The sequence below is a fragment of the Lineus longissimus genome, chromosome 6 (assembly GCF_910592395.1).
Source record: "Lineus longissimus chromosome 6, tnLinLong1.2, whole genome shotgun sequence".
Taxonomy (NCBI): Eukaryota; Metazoa; Nemertea; class Pilidiophora; order Heteronemertea; family Lineidae; genus Lineus; species Lineus longissimus.
This window is the reverse complement of record NC_088313.1, coordinates 13,688,211-13,708,256: the sequence shown is the minus strand read 5'-3', so window position 1 is coordinate 13,708,256 and position 20,046 is coordinate 13,688,211. Positions and strand designations below refer to the sequence as shown.

At 41.8% G+C, this 20,046-nt stretch overlaps 1 protein-coding gene across 6 annotated transcripts in view; it reads left to right on the top strand.

Moving 5' to 3' along the window:
• LOC135489776 (1-phosphatidylinositol 4,5-bisphosphate phosphodiesterase epsilon-1-like) overlaps positions 1-20,046 on the top strand; it is a 117,438-nt gene that overhangs the window by 75,151 nt on the left and 22,241 nt on the right. For 4 of the 6 annotated variants that reach the window (XR_010447223.1, XM_064775307.1, XM_064775305.1 and 1 more), the window contains exons 6-20: positions 1,061-1,215; positions 1,764-3,404; positions 4,368-4,439; positions 9,319-9,588; positions 10,139-10,270; positions 10,659-10,808; positions 11,695-11,751; positions 14,108-14,390; positions 14,644-14,915; positions 15,335-15,480; positions 16,564-16,798; positions 17,299-17,477; positions 17,787-17,888; positions 18,562-19,204; positions 19,674-19,805. Coding sequence is in view for 5 of the 6 variants with exons in the window: in XM_064775307.1 (XP_064631377.1) it covers positions 1,061-1,215; positions 1,764-3,404; positions 4,368-4,439; positions 9,319-9,588; positions 10,139-10,270; positions 10,659-10,808; positions 11,695-11,751; positions 14,108-14,390; positions 14,644-14,915; positions 15,335-15,480; positions 16,564-16,798; positions 17,299-17,477; positions 17,787-17,888; positions 18,562-19,204; positions 19,674-19,805 (4,469 nt within the window). In the remaining variant the exon portion in view is untranslated. The remainder of the gene's footprint in view (positions 1-1,060; positions 1,216-1,763; positions 3,405-4,367; positions 4,440-9,318; positions 9,589-10,138; positions 10,271-10,658; positions 10,809-11,694; positions 11,752-14,107; positions 14,391-14,643; positions 14,916-15,334; positions 15,481-16,563; positions 16,799-17,298; positions 17,478-17,786; positions 17,889-18,561; positions 19,205-19,673; positions 19,806-20,046) is intronic. The other 2 variants (XM_064775309.1, XM_064775306.1) reach the window with 1 other exon arrangement.

The following is a 20,046-nucleotide window of genomic DNA, read 5'->3' as shown; positions in this document are numbered from 1 at the left end:
GTTCCCTAAAAGCTCATACCTGTGACAAGGTAATTAAAATATAAGCATGAAACTATCAAAACTTTATTTCAGTACAGCACAATGTACATCATTAATTTGTTCTTCCTGCACCACCTGGAATGTTTGAATTACAAACTGCTATAACATTAAGATGAGTAGTTTGATTTTTTATGCGGTTTTCACACTTGTGTTTCTTATGTTATGCCCTATAGTTTTATACCCCAAGTTAGAATTTCAATAAAAGCATTTCAGGTCACCTTTAAAGTTCAACCAATACCAAGACGTGAAAAGGGAACATTTGTTGAGGGCACTCCTTGAAAATTAACAGACCAGTTTTTGTTACATAAAGTAGGCCTAATCAATCAAGGGAACCACCCCCTCTGAGTCCAGGAGTGGCGATGTGTGCTGTCAATTCAAGATTTCATTTGCAGGTGGTGCCACCTCGTACGATGTGCCACATGTCCCTTTGTTACATGTCATGTCACACGTCCCCTTAGTTGGCATTGCGGTTGGCGTGCTGCTAATGAAATATCAATTCATGCAGCTCTCTGGACTGTTGTCTCGGGTATGCCGTTTGGATTTACTGGTGGTCCAGGAAAAATAGAAATGCTGTGATACACAATGCTGTGTCATTATGCATACAAATTTGAATCAGATCAAATTTTGGTGAGGTGCACTGTAAAGTGAGGTGCGCGATATACAGAAAAATGACACATATTTCTTGAGTGGTGGGCGGAGGCTACAGAGGCAATACTGCTGGAAGTTCAGTATGCCATTGCCCAGAACTGGGCGGCATCTAGGCCAAAGTGTCTGCATCACAAAATATTTTTTGGCCAATATTTTACAGCACGTGTTCTAGTCCAGTATAGATCCTTAACAGACAGGTTGTTACCAGATGAAGCTGTTATGCCCCCAGGGACCACCCATCAGACTCTGCTAGTCATCTCCTCCACAGCATGGTCGATGGGCAATCCTCGCATGACCTACAGTGGCAATGTTACTTGTGGGCAGTACTGTATATAGCAGATAACTTGTACATGTAGGCTACTTGTCTTTTCAGTCTTCACGGATGACACCCCTAACCCTGTTTTGCAAGTGCATTATCCTGAAGATAACTTCATCGAACTCATGGCACTGGGCAAAGTGTCTATGTGGGATGCTACGGGTCGATTAGAGGCATGCTCACTAGAGGGCCTCGTTGCTCATGTGATAGAGGTAAAATTGTCTTATTGTGTTGTGTTTAGAACCCTAGTTTGTGATATAAAGGGCTGCCGGTGCCATTAAAGGTTGACCATACGTACCGCCATTTGACTAGAACTTCAAATCCAAAAGCAATTAGAACTTCTTCAAAATGACGTGAATGCCCATCGAAAACATGGGAGGCTGTTTTCTGGAAAACAAAGAACTGACTCCTACCCTTGAAAGTGGCAATCACATTGATTTGGAAGAATTCTAATGGACTTTAGATTTTAAGTTTTAGCCAAAATGGTGGGTGCCTAGTAAACCCTTAATATACAGGGAACCTCTGGACTTGTGCCAGGGAAAAATCAACTATACTGATACCTTTTACATAAAAAATGTTATGAATCAAGGAACTAAATAGACTTGTGTAGAACTAGACTTCATTTTATTTTCCTCAACTAAAGTGTCAAAAATCATCGGGTGTGATTTCTGATTTTCACAATCGAACTTCAGTAAACTATCACCAGACAACCACATCAATTCAGGAATTGAAACCCAATATCATCGTATTCTTGTTCTAGGATGCAATGAATGAACAGTCGCAAGAGATGAAAGTCTGGGACTCCCCTCCTCCTCCCCAAAGCCCGCGGGCAGGGCGGGAACCACTACACGAAACACCAATGTCACCAATACATCACGAACATGAGAACGTCTTGGGCTTCATTTCAAGTAAACCGCTCTTGGAATTTTTATTCACGGCAATGCCAGTTCTGGTTCATCCGGTTATCATCCTACGGTTATTGTGTCATAAAATCTTTGGGAATATGATTCGACGGAAAACGCCGACTAGCGGCTGTGTGGTCGGTGGATTACAATTGCCAGAAATTGTGGATACGAAGTGTTATCCGGTGCGAGCGGATTCTGTGGAGAGTACGGGTAAAGGGGAACCAGCTGTGGGTGGGATACAGAATGCAGGGAGTAGCATGAGTGTCAAAAAGAAAAAGCCAAACCTCCGTGTGCATATCGCTGAGATGGAGACAATATATCGTCAGGCATCGGAGGATGACGAAGGTTATGACAACGATTGGTACACCAACCCGTTAATAAGTAAGGATGTAGTGACGCAACATCGCATGAGTATTAAATCCATGAGCGATGAGAACACGTTAGCAAACACACGCTTCTCACCGACGCACGTGACATTCCTCGACAATGACAACTGTCTTGATTCTGAGATTAAAACCAAGCGGATTTTCAAATGGCCGAGCGTGAAGAAGCGACTTTCCAAATCGCACGGGAATTTAGCGTTAGCCAATTTGGATATAACGCGACGACGAAATTCTGCTCATAGTCGATTGGATCATATTGATCCAATCAAAATCATTAGAAAACCTGCACCGGATATTGATATAATCGCATTTCAGCGAGAGCTGATTAACCTCCCGACTTTCGTGATGGACCCTCATCTTGACTCTGCTTCGATATCACCAATGCTGTCACGTTCAAACTCTGTGCCAAATGTTCTCGAGGGGCGTATTGTTCCTGTGGGCATCCCACGCCCCTCTGAACGTTCGTACTCGATAAGTAGTAGCTCGCAGCGTGTTCCCGTCCTTCCCTGTGATAAGTTGCAACGAGATTCAATTGGGTCAGCAAACTTGGTGGATATCCAGGTCACCACGGCCAATCTCGAAACTTCCAATATCGTGGTTCATTTTGCTGCAGCGTCACCATGTGGCAGTCAGTGCGAAACGCCGTCATCTTCAGAAAACAAAAGTATTCTAAGTCCAGCTGAAAAATCGGAAGATGAAAAAACAGACGTGAAAAGTGAAAACGATCCGTCAATGTCTTTACATGTTGTGCCACCACCCCAAAACCTTCTGACAATGCAGGATAAAGTTAGTGAAATGAATGTGTCAACCTCGTCCTTAGGAAGTCAAAATCTCCATCCTCCGACGTCGATATCACAGACGTGTAGTCCGAGCAAACTCAACCTCAGCAAATGTCGGAGTCCGAGCTTTACGACGTCGCCAACTTCGCCAATATTTGAGATTCCTCCACTTCACCGGTCGGCCATGAAAATCATTGAAAGTTGGATGGAGATTTGTAGTATGGATTTAGAAGCGGTAAAACCGGAAATGAAGGAATTTTTAAGCAGGATGGCTAGTCTTGGACCAGAATACCGGATGTGGAGTCAGACGGTGTGGGGATTTCTGAAAATGGAGGTAGGTTGTCCCCTTCATATTTGATACCCGCGTACTCCCCTTTATACTTTGGAAAGTCTTGTAGCTTCAGGGTCTGTGTTGACAGGGTCTATACTGCAACACCACCCTGGAGAATCAGTTGATGAGATTGCCAACTATATTACATTTATATTCCGGGTATCAAACTTACAGAGAAGCCTGCCCTAGATAGTGCTGTTTTAGCTTGAATAACTTTTTTCCTTTCGGAGGACAAGGCTGGCCAGCTCGGCAAGCTGAAAAGCCTGCGTGATTCTAGGCATCCTGGGGAATCGGTTGTCCAGCCATCCACCCCCCCCACCCCCACAGACGTCACTAAAAAACTTGTTTTCCTTGCAAAATTTGGGGTTGATTCTAAACACTGCCATTTCTCAAGCTAAGGTCGGTCCTAAAATTTCGATAAAAAATTAAAATTGTGGGCTGGATGGTCTTTAAAAAACTCAACCTAGAATTTGGTCAAGTTGTGCAGATACCGATAATCATTGTATTTAGGCATAACAGGGCATGTCCTATTCATGAACAATAAAAAGATAGAAAAAAGACAAATTAAGCTTAGTGCGCAGGGGATTTCTCTAATGTGCGATTACCGATAGTTGTGGGATTAGTATCTGTTATGATACTGAGAGATGAAGACAAAAACCTGAGAACAAAAAGAAATAAGCTGTTTCTGGCTCGTAGATTTTGTAATCTGCCACAAGGTGTTCAAAAGAGGGATATTAGGTTGCTTCCATCATGTCCATGGGGTGGGGGGGGGCAAAACATGGGTGATTAGTAAAATATTTAAAAGCAAGGGCAAATAATTGGCTAAGAAAAGGTACTGAGGAGTCCCTCTTTTGTGAGCAGTCAATCATCCATATGAAAATCTAACAAAAATGTCAGGCTCGCAAAAATTACTCGGGGATTTTGCCTTTTTTATGCTGACTAATGGGTGTGTTTGATTTTTTTCAGGAACTTGATGCGCAAAAGAATCAAGACAGTGACAGTGATAGTTTCGATAGTATCCACTCACAGTACAAAAAGGTCAGTCTTTGTCTGGTGTTCTTGGAAGAGACAATTTCACTGCGAGCTAAAAGCAGTCATTGGGGACAACATCTTGGGGTGCAGAGTAAAATGGTCCGATCTAAAATCATGATCCAGAATTAGGTGATAACATGACATAATTATAAATTTCCCACATCGGATATATTGCCTTTAATCACACAAATACCCAATGCCACAGTCCAAATCACAATTGTCATCCCTAAATTTGCATCATTGGCGGGTTAGTGATGTGCTACCCAGCGCGGAGGTCGTGTGTAAAATATGCAAAACATAGAGAGATATATTATAAGGGCGTCACTGGTGTCATTGATGTGCAACACAGGGCGCAACTCGAAGCAGGATGGATGTCATTTGCAATTTGGACTGTAATAGACTTAAGTTCCTCGTTTTACTCATAGATGGCCAAACCTGCTTCATTCAGTCCTGTCACCTGGGAGGCAACTCAAGAACTGAAAAATGTCAATATTATTTGATAAAAGAGCAACTTTTCATGTGTTTGCAGGGAATTTAGTTTTTTGTGAATTGGCCTGATAAGAGCATTTTTTCTCTGCCCCCCCCCCCCAAAAAAAAGTGGGGTCACAAATTCGAAAACCGAACCCCTTTCGGTGTTTTAAGCCTACAGCCTTCAATATAACAGAACCTTTCGTGGATGAAATTGTCTCGGGCTTGACATGGGTTGTGAATCTATTGGGTTTTTTTAATGCTTACTGCTGCTCATATGTGACACGAATCGTATGTTCAGATATCCTTGGCCTTAAATGCAGCTTGATTATCCTTGTGTAACAGATAAATAGGGCAAACCACTTTTATCGTTATTAACTGATGCTTGGTCATCTTCTATTGTGGGTGCTGTCAAAGGCAGATGATGATGTTTTAGCTCGGTCATTTCCTGGTTCCATTCAAGTGTACTGTGCGATTTAAATCAGAGGTCGACTCCAGAATCATATGACAGTGCTGTGTCATTTGTAATGCCAGGTCATAGAAACAGCTTGTATAGTTACACATCTTGCTGGGACCTGGTTTATACTGCGAATTGTTTGTACCTATTTATTTTTGAGCCCGCAAAAAATTCTGTAAAAAGGTGTTAAAAGGGTTAAATTTTAGACATTTTTATTTTGGCAGATCACAAATTTCTTTCTGTTTACCAATTTTAAAAAAAATCGCAAATACAGCTTATTCACAAAATCCGCAAAAAAAACTCGGGCAAAATGTTTGTAGTTTACAGTAAATTTTTGCTGATTGTTTATAAGCCCTCGAGCAAGTCATTTAGCTATTTACACCAACTAGTTACACAAAAATGTGTGGTGAGGAATTGTTTCCTTCCGCTGCAGACTGTATCTATGTGGAATGTGATTCTTGATTTCGGGGAATTATGGCAGCGTATGTCAAAACACAAAATGGTGTGTTTGTATCTTCAAGAATCCAGGACATCCTTTTCAGAAGAATCAAATTTGTTTTGTTTTTTTCCACATACAGTAGAACCTCTCTGACACCCTCGGGACTGACAAATGCGGGCCTTGATAAAGAGGTGTTCTGATTGCAGAGTCATATTGAATAGAAATGGACAGTTGGACCAAGATCGATGTCCTTAATAGAGGGTGTCTGCTAAGGGAGGTTGACAGTATTTTCCTCTTGCTGTCATGCTTTTGTGTGATTTATGTCATTTTGATGACACAAATTCTGTTCAATTCACCTGTTTTCGAAAAAATCTAGGCCAATCTTGATATTTCTTTTACGTCTGTGCAGGAAGTGTTTTTAAAACAGTGTCCTCGAGTATCTGTTTAATAGAAACGGACAACCTGGTATGAACCCTTTTCTTTGTCACCTGGGGTTCACGCCACAGTTGATACGACTATGTGATAAGTTCAAGTTCACAGAAAGTTTGAGGTTGTTTTGGGGGCAATTAATATGATAACTGTATCAGTATGACGATTTGAATTGATTTACGTTGGAGCTGTGGGAAATTACAATAGACTTGCCAGAATTATTTGTGGGCTGGCGAAGTTGAGCTGAAAGGTGGATGTCATCCTGGGTGCCGACAAATTGTACCCAGGTTCGAGATCAACTGGACAATAAGCACCCTGGGTGCCATTACACTAGACAAACAGCACCCAGCTTCTTTTTGCCTGGTTTACGGATCTTAGGGACGAGGACGTTTCTTGCAATCTCGTTTTATCTCACGCTGTGGTACTTGCAGCATTAGCCGTGCGCGAAATAAAAAAGAACAAATAAACAGAAACAAACGCGTTTAGGCCTATAGTCAGAGAATGAAAAATTGTGTGATGACAAAATGAATTGATTTGCTGCGTATTTTTCTGACAATCAGTCGATATTGCTCCATCTTGCAAAATGATGGTTATCATGACACGTGACCTCCGTGAGCGTGGGGCCAACCTCAGTTGTAGGTGTAGAAAAAGTGTAGAAGAAGAAGCTGGGTGCCGTTTGTCTAGTGTAATGGCACCCAAGGTGCTTATTGTCCAGTCGATCTCGAACCTGGGTACCATTTGTCGGCACCCAGGACGACATCCACCCTTTCAGCCGAAGTTGAGGGGCGACAGGAATTGTACAGTAGTGACTTTCATGCCTTTTGCCCCTCAATTCCGTCTGCCCACAAAGGAGTTCGGCGAGTCTAATTGTAAATTTTTGGAGGCTTTTTCAAAATCCTGCTCCATTGACACTGTTGAGGAGGTCGATCACCTCCTACATAGTATGACCCATTTCTTGAAATGGTCTCCCCAACGAACTGGCCTTCATTCCTCTGCATTGCACAGTCCCCAGTAAACTGATAAGGGTTACCTAATGGCCATTCATCTCATTCACCATCACCCTCTATACTGCCATTCTCCAAATGCCATTGTCCAATAAACCAATTGAGTATTTAGTGTGGCCTGATAAGACTTGTCTGAGATAAGCAGTTGTTATTCAACATCTGAAGGCGCTGGGTTGCTGATGACATTTGTGATTCTGATTGGAACACGCCCTTTAAAAGGAAGATTTTTGAGCATTTTGGATACTCTTTCAACGTATGATTCTGATGGTCGGATCATATTTGGTAGAAATAATTGTTTCTTTGTGAATTTTATGATTTCTGACTCATATTTGTTAGAACAGATTGGAGTCATTTTACGATTTCTCGTGGATCATATTTGTTAAAACTGATTGGAGTCATTTTATGATTTCTTGTGGATCCTGTCAGTTAAAAATAATCTGAGTCGTTTTATGATTATTAGTGGATGGTATGAGAGAGAACCGATTCGAGTCACTTGGTGATTTTTTAGTGGAATATGTGGAAATATTATTTTAAATAAGTATTTCAAATGGATCAAAACATAATTAGGGGTGTATGAACGATTTACGAAGTTTGTTTGGCACTAACCAGTCATGCATTTTACTGGAACGAAGGGTCACAGTGGCTTATGGTATCATCCGAATTGAATTCATCATAGCTCAGGCCTTCTGACGTTTTCTGAGTGTGCACATTTGATTTGTTTGGGCTCTGACTTGACTTTGTAAAACTGTCGATTCAGCGGATTCTGGTGTATCAATGAAAACTCTGTAGAGCTGGCGCTAGAGTTTAACTACTGATATTGTGTAAGATGAGACACTTTGTCTGACGAAGGGTGTAGCAAGGATCAGATAGACTATGGTAATTATATAGTTCTTTCATTTAACCCTCCAATCAGATGCGTACACATGTACATTGCGCGTCAATGACGCGAAGCAGGATGGATGTCATTTGTGAAATGGACTATACATGTTACAGGGATGAGACATTTCCAATTTTTGGAGGATTTCTGTTTTTCCCTATGACAAAGGGCTTAATTTGACAGCAAAAATGAAAAGATTTTTGATTCCGCTCCCTGTAGAACATTGAATTTCCAAATCAGACAAAAAATAACCATTTTTTGAGACATATTTTCCAAGTTCGTTTTTTTCTCATAAATTTTCTTTTTAGCTATTTGCTGTGAACCCGAACACATCCATGATAAATGGGTGTCAAGACTTCCTGAAAAAACTGGATTTAGAAAAAAGATGGCTTAAAGGTGTGATTGACCATCCTCTGATGGATATTGCTGTGTGAATATTATCAAAACATTATTTATTTTCTGTCAGTTGTCATGAAAACATGTCCATGGTAATGACATGTTAATTGTGTAAGATGGGACGATCGTCATTTATTCTGTCCAGTTCCATTCCTTGTCATTCGGAGTGTCTCAGTGCCTTTATGAAGATGTCGCAGAGTGAAGATGCTGTTTTTTGTCATTTTCATGTATGTTTACCCTCTTCCTGTCGTTTTCATTGAATCGCCAGTCCAAGTCACCAATGACATCTGTCCAGCCTTCCGTAACGGATGCGCTATTTGTGTGCCAATGTCACACCAGTGCCACAATTATCTCTATGTTTCGCGTATATACGTGCGGCCTATGCAACTTGCGCAAGACCTACCCTGCGAGTAGCGCATCAATAACGCGATTTACAGATGTCAATTGTGATTTGGACTGTAGTTCTTGTGACATGGGGATCAAAATCATCTTTTCTGCCGCGACTCCATAATGCTGCGTTCACACAGAAGCCGATTTGAAACTGTTATCCGTAGAGCGCTTCCCTGAAACAGATTGATTACATCGGTTTCAAAACAGCTCAAAAAAATTAGCACGCCCTTTTAATTTAAGCGATTTTAAAAAATTTCTGAGAAAAATGAAATGGCAGATTATGAAATTTTTGTGAATTTTCAGACAAAAAATTATTTTTTTGGGGGATTTTCGTTTTGTAATTCGATGCTATTGCAAAATCCTCCCCCCAACATGCCCCCGAAATTTGTCAGCTTACAGTACGGTTCTTTCCATTTCCTTTACAGTTGCAGCAGCTCATCGTAAGTGGCGACCTCCCATGCACAAAGGAGGAAGCAGCAACTCTGGCAGCGATACATCTCCACGTGGACGACACGTGGCCAGAGGGTGAGCACCATGACGAGAATTGCAACAATGAAGAAAACCTCAGCGCCACCCCCGAGAAGGATCACCTTCTACAGGCGAACTCCAGATTAGAGAACTTGAACAAGAAGAAGGAATTGGTGCGGACGCAGAAGGCGAAGAAGGTGATCCCGAGCCGTCGACGAGGTCGTTTGGTAAGAGATATTTGTTACATTAGTCCTGTTTCCGTTGAATGTTCCCTGGTCTGATTTGGACACCCTGTACGCACAGTCCAAATCACAATTGACATCCCTTAAATCGCTTCAGTGATCTACCCAATGCCGCGCACAACCTTTGCAAAACATAGGACGATAAGCCTGACACTGGTGCACTAGTGACGCGCACCTCGCATGTACATTGGGTGTAACTTATGCAAAGCAGAAAGGATGTCAATTATGACTTGGACTATATATGTACACTGCAGATGCAATGGACACTGATGTACAACAACAGGTAGATCGGCATTTCCTCTTACTGTGACTTGTAATTGGGCTCTCTGGAAGACTAATGGACTGCCTTAGGAGTTTAGCACAGTGGCTTTACATTAATTTGTTGGGGACAAGATTCGTAGATGCTTTGAAAAAATAGCAGCTTGATCCTCAGGAAGTATCATTTATTTCAAGTGAGATTTTTTAAAAGTACAATTGTAGAAAGTACAGGGCTATTGGAGTGAAGTAATTTTCAATTCATTTATTTTTTTACAAGGTGAGAGTGTTAATGTGCCTGAAGGACAAAGACGAGGAGGAGGAGAGAAAAGATGCTGCGCAGCAGATGGCGTTGCCGAAATATCTCCCAGCGGAGTTCAATCAGTCGAGCAAGATCTGGGAGATGATCAAGGTAAGTTTACAATTGCTCATTCCATGCTAGCAACAGTAGTCATCTGGCCTATCAACCCGTACGTCCTGATGAGCAGCCAGCTTGAAAAGTCTGTCAATTACAGCTGCTCTGCTCTTCATTACTGTAACCACAGTTAGCATCAAATAACCTAGCAACTTCTGAGCAGATATCAGGTTGCATGTGACTACTAATGGGCCCATTTTTGTTTGGCTCGCCATTCTCTAAAAAAAACCCAAGGACTGGTCAGTGGAGGCCTCCATTTACATCGTATGACGTCAAAAGATTACACATGTATACTACATCATAATGATCAGTTGCCACGAGGTACATCATGAACTATATTCTGAACGATTTTAAATGCTCTAAGGATAGTCTCATCTTACTACAGGACAAACAAAAGAAATTGTGGCACACCCCGTACTTTGAATCCGAGGTGAAGTTAAAGCAGCTCTACATCAAGATTTGTAAGAATCTTCCCGCGTACGGCTGCAAACTGTACCAAGTGAAAGAGATTCTGCGCGGCAATGCCCATAGGAAGGTAAGTTGTTTATTTCATTTTATTTGCTTCACTGCCTTTAATATGTCCCTGCAATTTCATGTGGGGTTTGGGTGATGAGGGTTGATACATTTTTTTAGGATGCTGGTGGGACAGACTTCTCTTGATACTTTTTTCTTATATAAAATTTTGTATTCTTATAATCATTTTAAAACATTAAAGATTAACAGGGAAGGACAATAGGTGAGATGCCTGCTCTAAACCCTTACTTCTGCAAGCCCCATATTTTAAAGAAAATTCTAAAGATTCTAGTCCAAATTTGCATGTTAGACCGATGTGATATTAGATTCACGTTGTCACTTGTCATGTGTCACTTGTCACGAGTTAACTGCCTTAGGCTTAAAAACACAACATTAGGGTGAAAAGTGACAACGTATATCGTATGTTGTCCGCTCTTGGGGGGGGGCAACAACTTGAGAGCAAACTGACAATTCCAAGGTTGTCTTATTTGATATCAATTAATAACATTTAAAAACACCAAAGAAATGCTTCATTTGGCTTAGTACTAAGTACCGAGGTTGTCCTTAATAGAGAGGTGTCCACTAAGGGAGGTTCCACTGTATCTGTATACACAACTGCATTGTTGAAATTCATATGCAGTACATATTTACCCTATTCGAAAGTTTCAAATTAGTTATAAATTTCAAATTGGTAAGAAACGGCTCAGGCATTAAAATGCATTGAGTGAAAAAACAGAGTTTGCGCAAGGCAGGGGTTTATAGCATGCAAGTCCTTCCAAATTGTCTCTCCAACATCCTTCATGGGCTTGGACAAACAGATACATGAGAATCCTTTCCAGGGGATGGGAGAAGTAAAAAAAAACCTTTCGTCTCATTCCTGTGTTTATGTCGTAAAAATGTTATTTTAGGTGAGTTGCTTTCTCGGCACAGTGAAAGGACTTCTGCGCCAGGACACGGATTGGAAGGTGAGAGAAATTATGGTTTGGCGCACAGTTGCGTGGATTCCACACCTCTCACCACTGCAAGATTGCTTGTTAGGCCACGGGCCAAATCCGAAAAGGGGCTTGGTTTTTTGGAATTGGTGACAACACTTTGGGGGCAGAGTAAAACTGAAGCTCTTATTGAGATAAGTAAGGTACTAATTTCCCATACAACAAGACTTCTTGCAAAAATATTTGCTCCTGAACTAAATATTTTGACATCAGCAGCCAGAAAATCATTTCAACTTTTTTAACTGAAGAAATATTTCTAGTTCATGATTGCCTCCTTGCTGGCAGGACTGAAGGAAGCAGGTTCGCCACCTGGGAGTGAAATGATGAACTAAATTAACTGCTCTTCGCATGGGATATTCTCTAAATTAGTTTGTATATCCAGTTAACATCCAACTATTTTTGTGGAAACTTTAATTATTATGTCATGTTATCACCTAATTCATCATGATGAGAGCTATTTTACTTTGCCCCCGAAATGTTGTCAGGAATGATAGCGTCTTGGTTTGGCCCAGGGCCTATGTGGCAGGGATTCATGTTCAGAGTGGTTAATGCCAGTCCAAACAATCTACTCTGTTTTGGGTGGTTTCGAATGTGCACTCATTTGCTGTAACAGTCCATTTCATGAGAAAATGAACCAGAAGAAGAACAAACATACTGCAGTAAAAAGCTGCCCATTCCTTTAAGTCACGTCTGCCCTGTTTGCAATGTGAATTGTCAATGACAGGCATCGCCATCTCCTTACATGAAACTTGGCCTATCCTCTCACTCTGTGTCCCCCCCCCAAACTTGGCCTCACTTCATTGAATAATTTGTCTTTCAGTCACCAATTTTGTTCAGTTAATCCCTGCTTGAGGTCTTGGACAATCCACTTACGTTCGCACTACTCTCCTTCTTGATTCACCAATTATTGCTACCGTTATCTGGAGTGTGGGCAAAATTTTCAGACCTGTTGAATGTACCATGTACTGGTCATGTTTCCACATCAGTCAAGAAGGCTCTGAACATTGCCCAGAGAAGATTGGATTCAATTGCAGACACCTTGACAAATTCCAAAAATATTTCATATCGGCTAAAATGATCTCGGACTAACCCTAACTAGAACTCCTTGACGCATTCGTCAGGGATTCTGCAATCAAGCCAAAGACTGCATAATCCAAAAACTTAAATTGCTTATGTCTGCTGCGCCAGCCAGTTGTGCTGTTGAGTAATTTGATTTACCAAATATTCGCTGGCCCCCAAGTATAGCAAACCAAGCTCTAGTGGAATCGGGCCTTGACCCTTGGAACACCAATAGTGTAGCTGAGAGAAAATCGGTGAGGCCAGTCTGAATGACACTTGTTCTGTTTGCATGATTATCTGAGTGACTATGAAATGCCTGCCATGACGAAAATTTCATTTCTTCCTGAAATGAGCTTTCCCCAAGCTAACGTTGTGGGATACAGTATCACCACGTCATGCGAAGATTGTGCATGACATCACCAATTTTCAATGGGAATCAAGACGTAAACGGCAATACAATGCTTCATGTGGCGATACAATATCGCACAATGTTACATGTAAGCTGGAGAAATACTTGTGCCCTAAACTGTAGCACCTGCATTGGGTTTTCAGACAGCCCCAATCAAGCCAGGGGAATACTTTGGTCTGTGCAAGCCAATCACACGCTCTTAATTACACATTCCAATCATATCTCGGCAGACCTCTGGCCACCGCAGTCTGTTTGTTATCAACGATGATTGTATTTGTGATGCTGATAATCACCACCATCGGTGATACCAGAGGGGGTAAATAGTCACTAAGTCAGCATACAAGTCAGAAAGACAGACTTTTACAATACCCGTATTCTGAACTTATTGGCTCTTCAGTCATTTACGTAACAGCCCATACATGCCTAAATACGCTATGATGCGTAGTCAAAGTGCAATGTAGACAATTTGACCAAAAGACGTTAATTGTTGGGGTAAATAAAACTTGTTTATCAATATATCAATTTTTCTTTCCTTAGGTTCAAAAATTTTGGGCCCTCACTGTACTTGAAACTCCAGATGGACAAGGAAAATTTTCGAAAATCCTTTTTTTCTCGATAAGCAATACCCTGACGACTAACCTCTGCTATGGGCAAGTAGTCTACCGTGCACTTTGCCTACACATTACCATTGTATTGACAGTGCATTACGTGGGTCATTGAGCATACAGGGGGCAGTATGTTACACAAGTGACGGAAGAGCCAAAACATTTGGAATAGCTGGTAATGAAACAATTTAGAAGCAGAAGTCAGAGCGTTTTTCCCCGCAATCATTATTAGCATGCATTTTCTTTCCCTTAACAGGTACCCCGCCTTCTCGGTGTCGGCAAAGAGAAAGTGGTCCTTCTCGACATTAAGACAAAAGCACTTCTGAAAAGCCAGCCAATCAGTGAGCTCCAACTCCCGAATACCTACTGCGGCAAGGTCAGCGAAGCGGTGCAGTTAGAATTCCGAGGGACGAAAAATTGGGTGCTGGCGACGCAGTCGTTGGACAGTCTCAAGTCTGTTATGGCATCATTGTGGGAGGTTATGGATTTGGACGGGTGCTTCCTAGAGAGCAGTGCTCTGCGGCAGAGTTTTGATTTTGGTAAGTAGAATACGATAATTACTTTATGTTTCAAATCCTGTTGTAAGCATTCCCTTTTCTAGTTGTGGACCAGGTCAGGGTGATTATTCTCCTCTTTGGTTAACTCAATCTTGTTGTCTTATAAGCATGTTTTAAGTGAATACATAATTGGAAAAATGTCAACACTCCAAAAAAATTACACTGTATGCATAATTCCGTTTAGTTTCGAAGGCTTAAGAAAGTGTTCTGCAAGTTTAAAGCTTGTTAATTTCAGTGAACGATGTGAGTAAGAGACAGATGTCACTCCGGCCCGATCTTGACCACCACAGCATGCGACACACCTCTGAGCTGGAAAGCATCCAGCGCTTACTCCACTTCCCAGAGGAGGCGGCACTGTTGTTGACCAAGACCGAGAGTGAAATGTTCACTAGAGTTGCGCCCGCGTATTATATCCGCCACATTTCCTTTGATCTCACATCGTCGAAGATTGCGGCGCCGTCGCACCGACATCCAACCATTACTGATCTCATTCATCGATTTAAGGAGGTATGTTAAAGTTCTGCCAATATTTGTGTGATTTACTAAAAATACAATGCAGACAAGCAAATTTTGTTGTTGCATCCAAGTTATAGCCATGGCAACATGACAATTGCAGTTGGAATGCAGGTGACGTCACTGATTGGTCAAATTGTAATCACTGAGACAGAAATTGCTCGATTTTGTAGCACTTTTTAGTGACCCCTGTGTGATTGTTATGCATAATGTTAGGGTTGACGATAGTTGAGGGGGCAGGGGGTAAAAGGTTATCTGGAGGAAAAGTGACACTTTGGAAAATTAATGCCTTAAATCTAGGTGAAAAATACATTTTTGGTAACCTCTTGGGACATTTTCCCCTCTTGCCCCAGCGCTGGCTACGCCCCTGAATATAAAGTGACATGAAAAACCCTTTCTGTCCTGCTGTTTAGGTGAGTTGTTGGGTGACCCACATGCTAATTACACAGCCGACCGCCGAGGACCGTAAGGCCACGCTCTCCTGTATCGTACGCCTCGCCAATGCCTGCTGGAACATGGGAAACTTCAATGCTGCTTTGGAAATCGTCTCAGGATTACAGTAAGTTGTTCTGAAATGACATTGACTCTTTCAGCCCGCAAGCCGTACATACACGGTCCCCCATGTTTGATTTCACAGCCGCAGACTGTATACTCACGGTTTTTCAAATTCAAATTCCCCGCACTGTCACATGATGCCTTGTGTTGACTCAAGCAACATATGACAATGTGTTTACGATCTTTTCAATCGATTGTAGTTTGATTAGTAGTTATCAGATGGCGCTGCAATCTGTGCTATAACGTCTGCCAATTTTGAAAGTCTGATTTTCTGAAATTCGCCTCGGTTTTCAAATTTAACTGTGCGAAACGAGTTACGGGCTAAAAGAGTTAAATGTACACACATAAACAAATAAGAGAAAATAACTAACTCATAGTAATTTTTTACTATTGTGGTAGTAACTATTGCATCGACTGTGAAATTAGTTGTTTTAACTATCGAAAATAGTCATTCTTAACCATTCTTTTTTTCCTATTTTTCTACCTTGATTAACTAATTTAAATGGTTTAATAATTTCACTACTATTTCTACCATCAATTATTTTTTAAAGAGTTCCTGACTTTCTAAAGGCAGGAGGATAGATGAACACAGTTAAGTTTACTTCATGAAATGACCTCTTCTAGAAGTATTTCTAGTTGCTTGAAAAAACCCAAAAGTACCCCCAGGAGCTCTTGATGAGCTCTTAATGGTTCTCTCCCCTCCACCAAGGAGCTCAGGGTTCGAAAGATCAGCCTATTTCTCATTAATTTGTTTTTCTTCACACTTTCTCACCCATCCCGCCGATTTACTTCAGTAAATAGGTCGTGCGTACACATCTGAAACAACCTTTGCTAGAAGTGTTTTTAATTGCTTGAAAATATCCAAAAGTACCCCAAGGAGCTCTGGGTAAGAGGCTCCTCTCCTCTGCCAAGGAGTTCAGGGTTCAAAGATCAAAGCCTTTTTCTCAAAAATTTGTTTTTCTTCGCACTTTCTCAACGACCCCGCTGAAAAAAACATTTCAACTTTGAAGTTGACATTTGGTCAATAGGTCGTGTGTAGATATGACAGAGGCTGACTAATACTCACACCCTGCTTTATGCGTTTCAGATCGGAGAAGTTGAAGAAGCTGCTAGAAAAGGAGAACCTATCTTCCCTGAACTGGTTGAAAAATGCTTGCGAACAGACAACCCAGGAGTATCGAGACGCAGTTGCCAGAGCCCTCGATATCCAAGAGTGCAAAGTCGTGCCTTACTTTGGGAGCTTTCTGCGTGACCTGCTGCTGATACTGAAGGGGATGCCTAGCATGATAGTGTTGCCCACGGAGGAGAATCAACCTTTGGAGGTGAGAAGAGGTTTTCAAAATCACGTCAGAAGGTTCACTTCGTTAATCAAATGATATACATCTTTTCACTTTCAGTGCCCTTGATTATCATTATTTCAATGAGAAAATTGCACGAATGGCAATTCCAATGTACCAGAAAAGGACAGCAATAGAAATGACATGAAAGGGGAAAGGTTATTCAGCAGTTAGAGTCTGGATTGCACAAGAAAGGATCACGTGCATTCTCCTGCATTACAGATCATGTTATTGAACTTTTGTATCAATCTCCTGATGGGATATTTTTAATGGATCTTTTACAGATTTTTTTTAACATAAACTCGATGAAATAAGAGCAATGGGGACTGTGTTGTCTTATGAAGACCAACCTGTGAGGCACTGGTGCACTGTCTGTAATTATAGATGAATTTGAATTTTTGGGGGAATTTTGGGGTTTTCTGTGGTCTTGAATTCACTTACGAGTGTGGTAAATGAAAATACTGACTTATCTCTCTACACATCAGTTACAGTTTGTGTCCGACTATAACGGCGAGGACCGTTTCCTGACAAGAATTGGTGTCGGCGGGCTAATCAACCTCGACAAAATGAGACAGGCGCATGTCATCCTAAGTGACATCCAGCTGTTTCAGCATCGGGGGACAAAGGAGGGCTTTCTCGATAAAGATGAAGACGATCTCATTAGGTAGGTCTGGTTTTAGTAGTTCTACTTCTTTATCTTCTTCTTTGTCTTCTCCATTAAATTAGCTCTAAGATCAAAGCCGTTTCAATTTTGGCACCAAGTGACTCCCAACTTAACCTTTTCACAACTAGCGTCTGCATAGCATTTCCTGCTGTCATTTCAATTTATCTGCTATTTTTTAAAAATAGCTTATTTGGCACTTTAGAATAGTATTTACTTGTTCTGATTAAAGTAAGCACTGTTTAGTATGCTATCCACTGGTGTGGGCCTATAATTTTCCTAAAAATATAATGCATTGTGCTTATGTTTCAGCTTAAACGATCTCACAGAGGATATATACAGCCATGACAGCGATGAAGAGAGTGATTATGATCTCAGTATTGACAGTTATCATCCCATCCAGCCTATTAACAAGTAAGTCATCCTTAAAAGGGTATAGATGATTCCCAGGCTGGCCCCCATGTTTTGTCACCTCGGCGATTTGACCTGAGGGAGGCTCATAATGACGCGGGAGTTCTCATCTGTTTGGCATCATGCGTAATAGCCCCCCTACGTGGTACCTCCACCTGTGTTTTACGCAATGCAGTCGAGGTCATGAGGTTATTACGCCATGGGAATCGTCTATGGAGTAAAATATAACTCTAAAGTACTCCAATATGATGAATTATTGTACGGGGATCGTCCAGAGTGCCAGTTAGTCTGAGACTGCATTTGATACCCAAAGCATTTGTTTGTGGGCAGCACAGCATACATCAACAGAGGGCTTTTGTGAAAAATGTAATCTGAAGCACGGTGAAAACGAGCACTTTTTATCGCACGAGCACTTTTTATTGGCAGTAAATTCGATTGATGATTGGAATGTGACTGCCATGGTCAGTTTGCCATCACCCGTCATGATGTCATGGCTTCGTTGCCGGTTACAGTGACCTAAATCACTAAAATTTCGAATGTGAGTGTGGGCCTCAACTGATCAGCACAGCATTTTTTTGTTGGAGAGTTGAAAGTCTGCTGAAAGTTGTATTTGATGATTTGAAGCAAAACACAGACAAAGCGGTTTGATGATAAACTTCTCTCTTCTACTTTCCAGGGACCCAAACGTTGCCCTCATTTCACCCAAACTCTCTCACATCAGCTCGCACACGCTCCAGATCCTACATCACGGTACGACAGTCGTACACTACGTGGAGGACAACTCACGTTCCGCGGTCTGTTTTCTCCGATTAGAGAGCTCTAATGCCGTCTTATCATGGAGTCGACCGCAGTGGACGAACTCACGCTCCTCTAACACTCCGGGGTATACCCTGAAAGGTGATATGGATCAGTCCATCCTCGGCTCGATTGCGAATAAATACTCGCTATCTGAAGCTATTTCGGAAGGGCTGGAGGAGGGACATTTGGAATTATCTGTGATAAAGGATATTTTCCCGGGAAACACATCAATAGACTGCGCCTCGATACAGCGTAGGCATTCAATGGACGGATTAACGCACCACAATAACTGCATCACGATTCTCTACGGTAACCATGTCTCGGATAATCGTCAGCTGCACCTTGTGATCCCAACGAATTCGGCGAAACTTTGGTACTCGGGTCTTCGATGCTTGATCCGTGGGATGCAGCTTCAGAAGAACCATACGGATAAACGTATCTATTGGCTGATGGACCAGTATTTGCAGCTGTTCTATGAGCAAGAGAAGTGTCAGGGCCCTACTCCAGCAGAGGCCATCAAGGTAGACCACTTCATTAGAACCTATCTATCATGTTAGCACACACAGACCGCTTAATAGAAAGTTATACAGTAGAAACTCTCTATTAACGACAACCTCGTGACAGACAATTCCTGTCCTTGATAGAGAGGTGTTCTGATTAGGGGTCAAATTGAATGGAAACAACCAATTTTGGTTCAAAACTAGTGCCCTTAGTAGAGAGCCCAGGGTGTTCAGAGCTTGTAAGTCTCCCCTTTCAGGCGCTTTCACATTCCAAGATTTGGCCACCTCTATGGTTAGAGACAGAGTCACTAGTTCAATAAACTGATTGAGGCCTAACTGTAGTGCATACCACCTTGGAGGAGAAATACTCTCTGGAGAAGACACCTCTAAGTGCAGAGCAAATACCACCTTTCATTGATGGTGTACGACTTGCTTTCAGGTGCTTTCAGATTCCAATATTTGGCCACTTTAACAAATGTATTTCCTTCAGGTGTTCGGAGGAAGGCGGTGGACAGCAGGATCGATGAGTAACCCCGGAGAGGAGAAGGTCCCGACATTTCGTCGTACACCGAGCTTTGTTGGACCAGCGAAGATTCTGAAGAAGCGATACAGTACAAGAGGGGTAAGTGGAAATGAGAGATAATTCAAAAAAACAAAGCTTCCTCTAAACTTGAGATTGGAGCTGAATCCTGTGTTCCATCAACTGCTCAAGGGCTTTTCATGCTGTAGCCAATGCAATGAAGGGGAACAAAGGATAGCCTTCGCCTTCTTATACAGATCTAAAGGAGAACGAATGAGACTTTTGTAAAGTTTTCAGGCCTTACTACCACACATAGGTCTACTGCACGTAAGATAAGCCTATT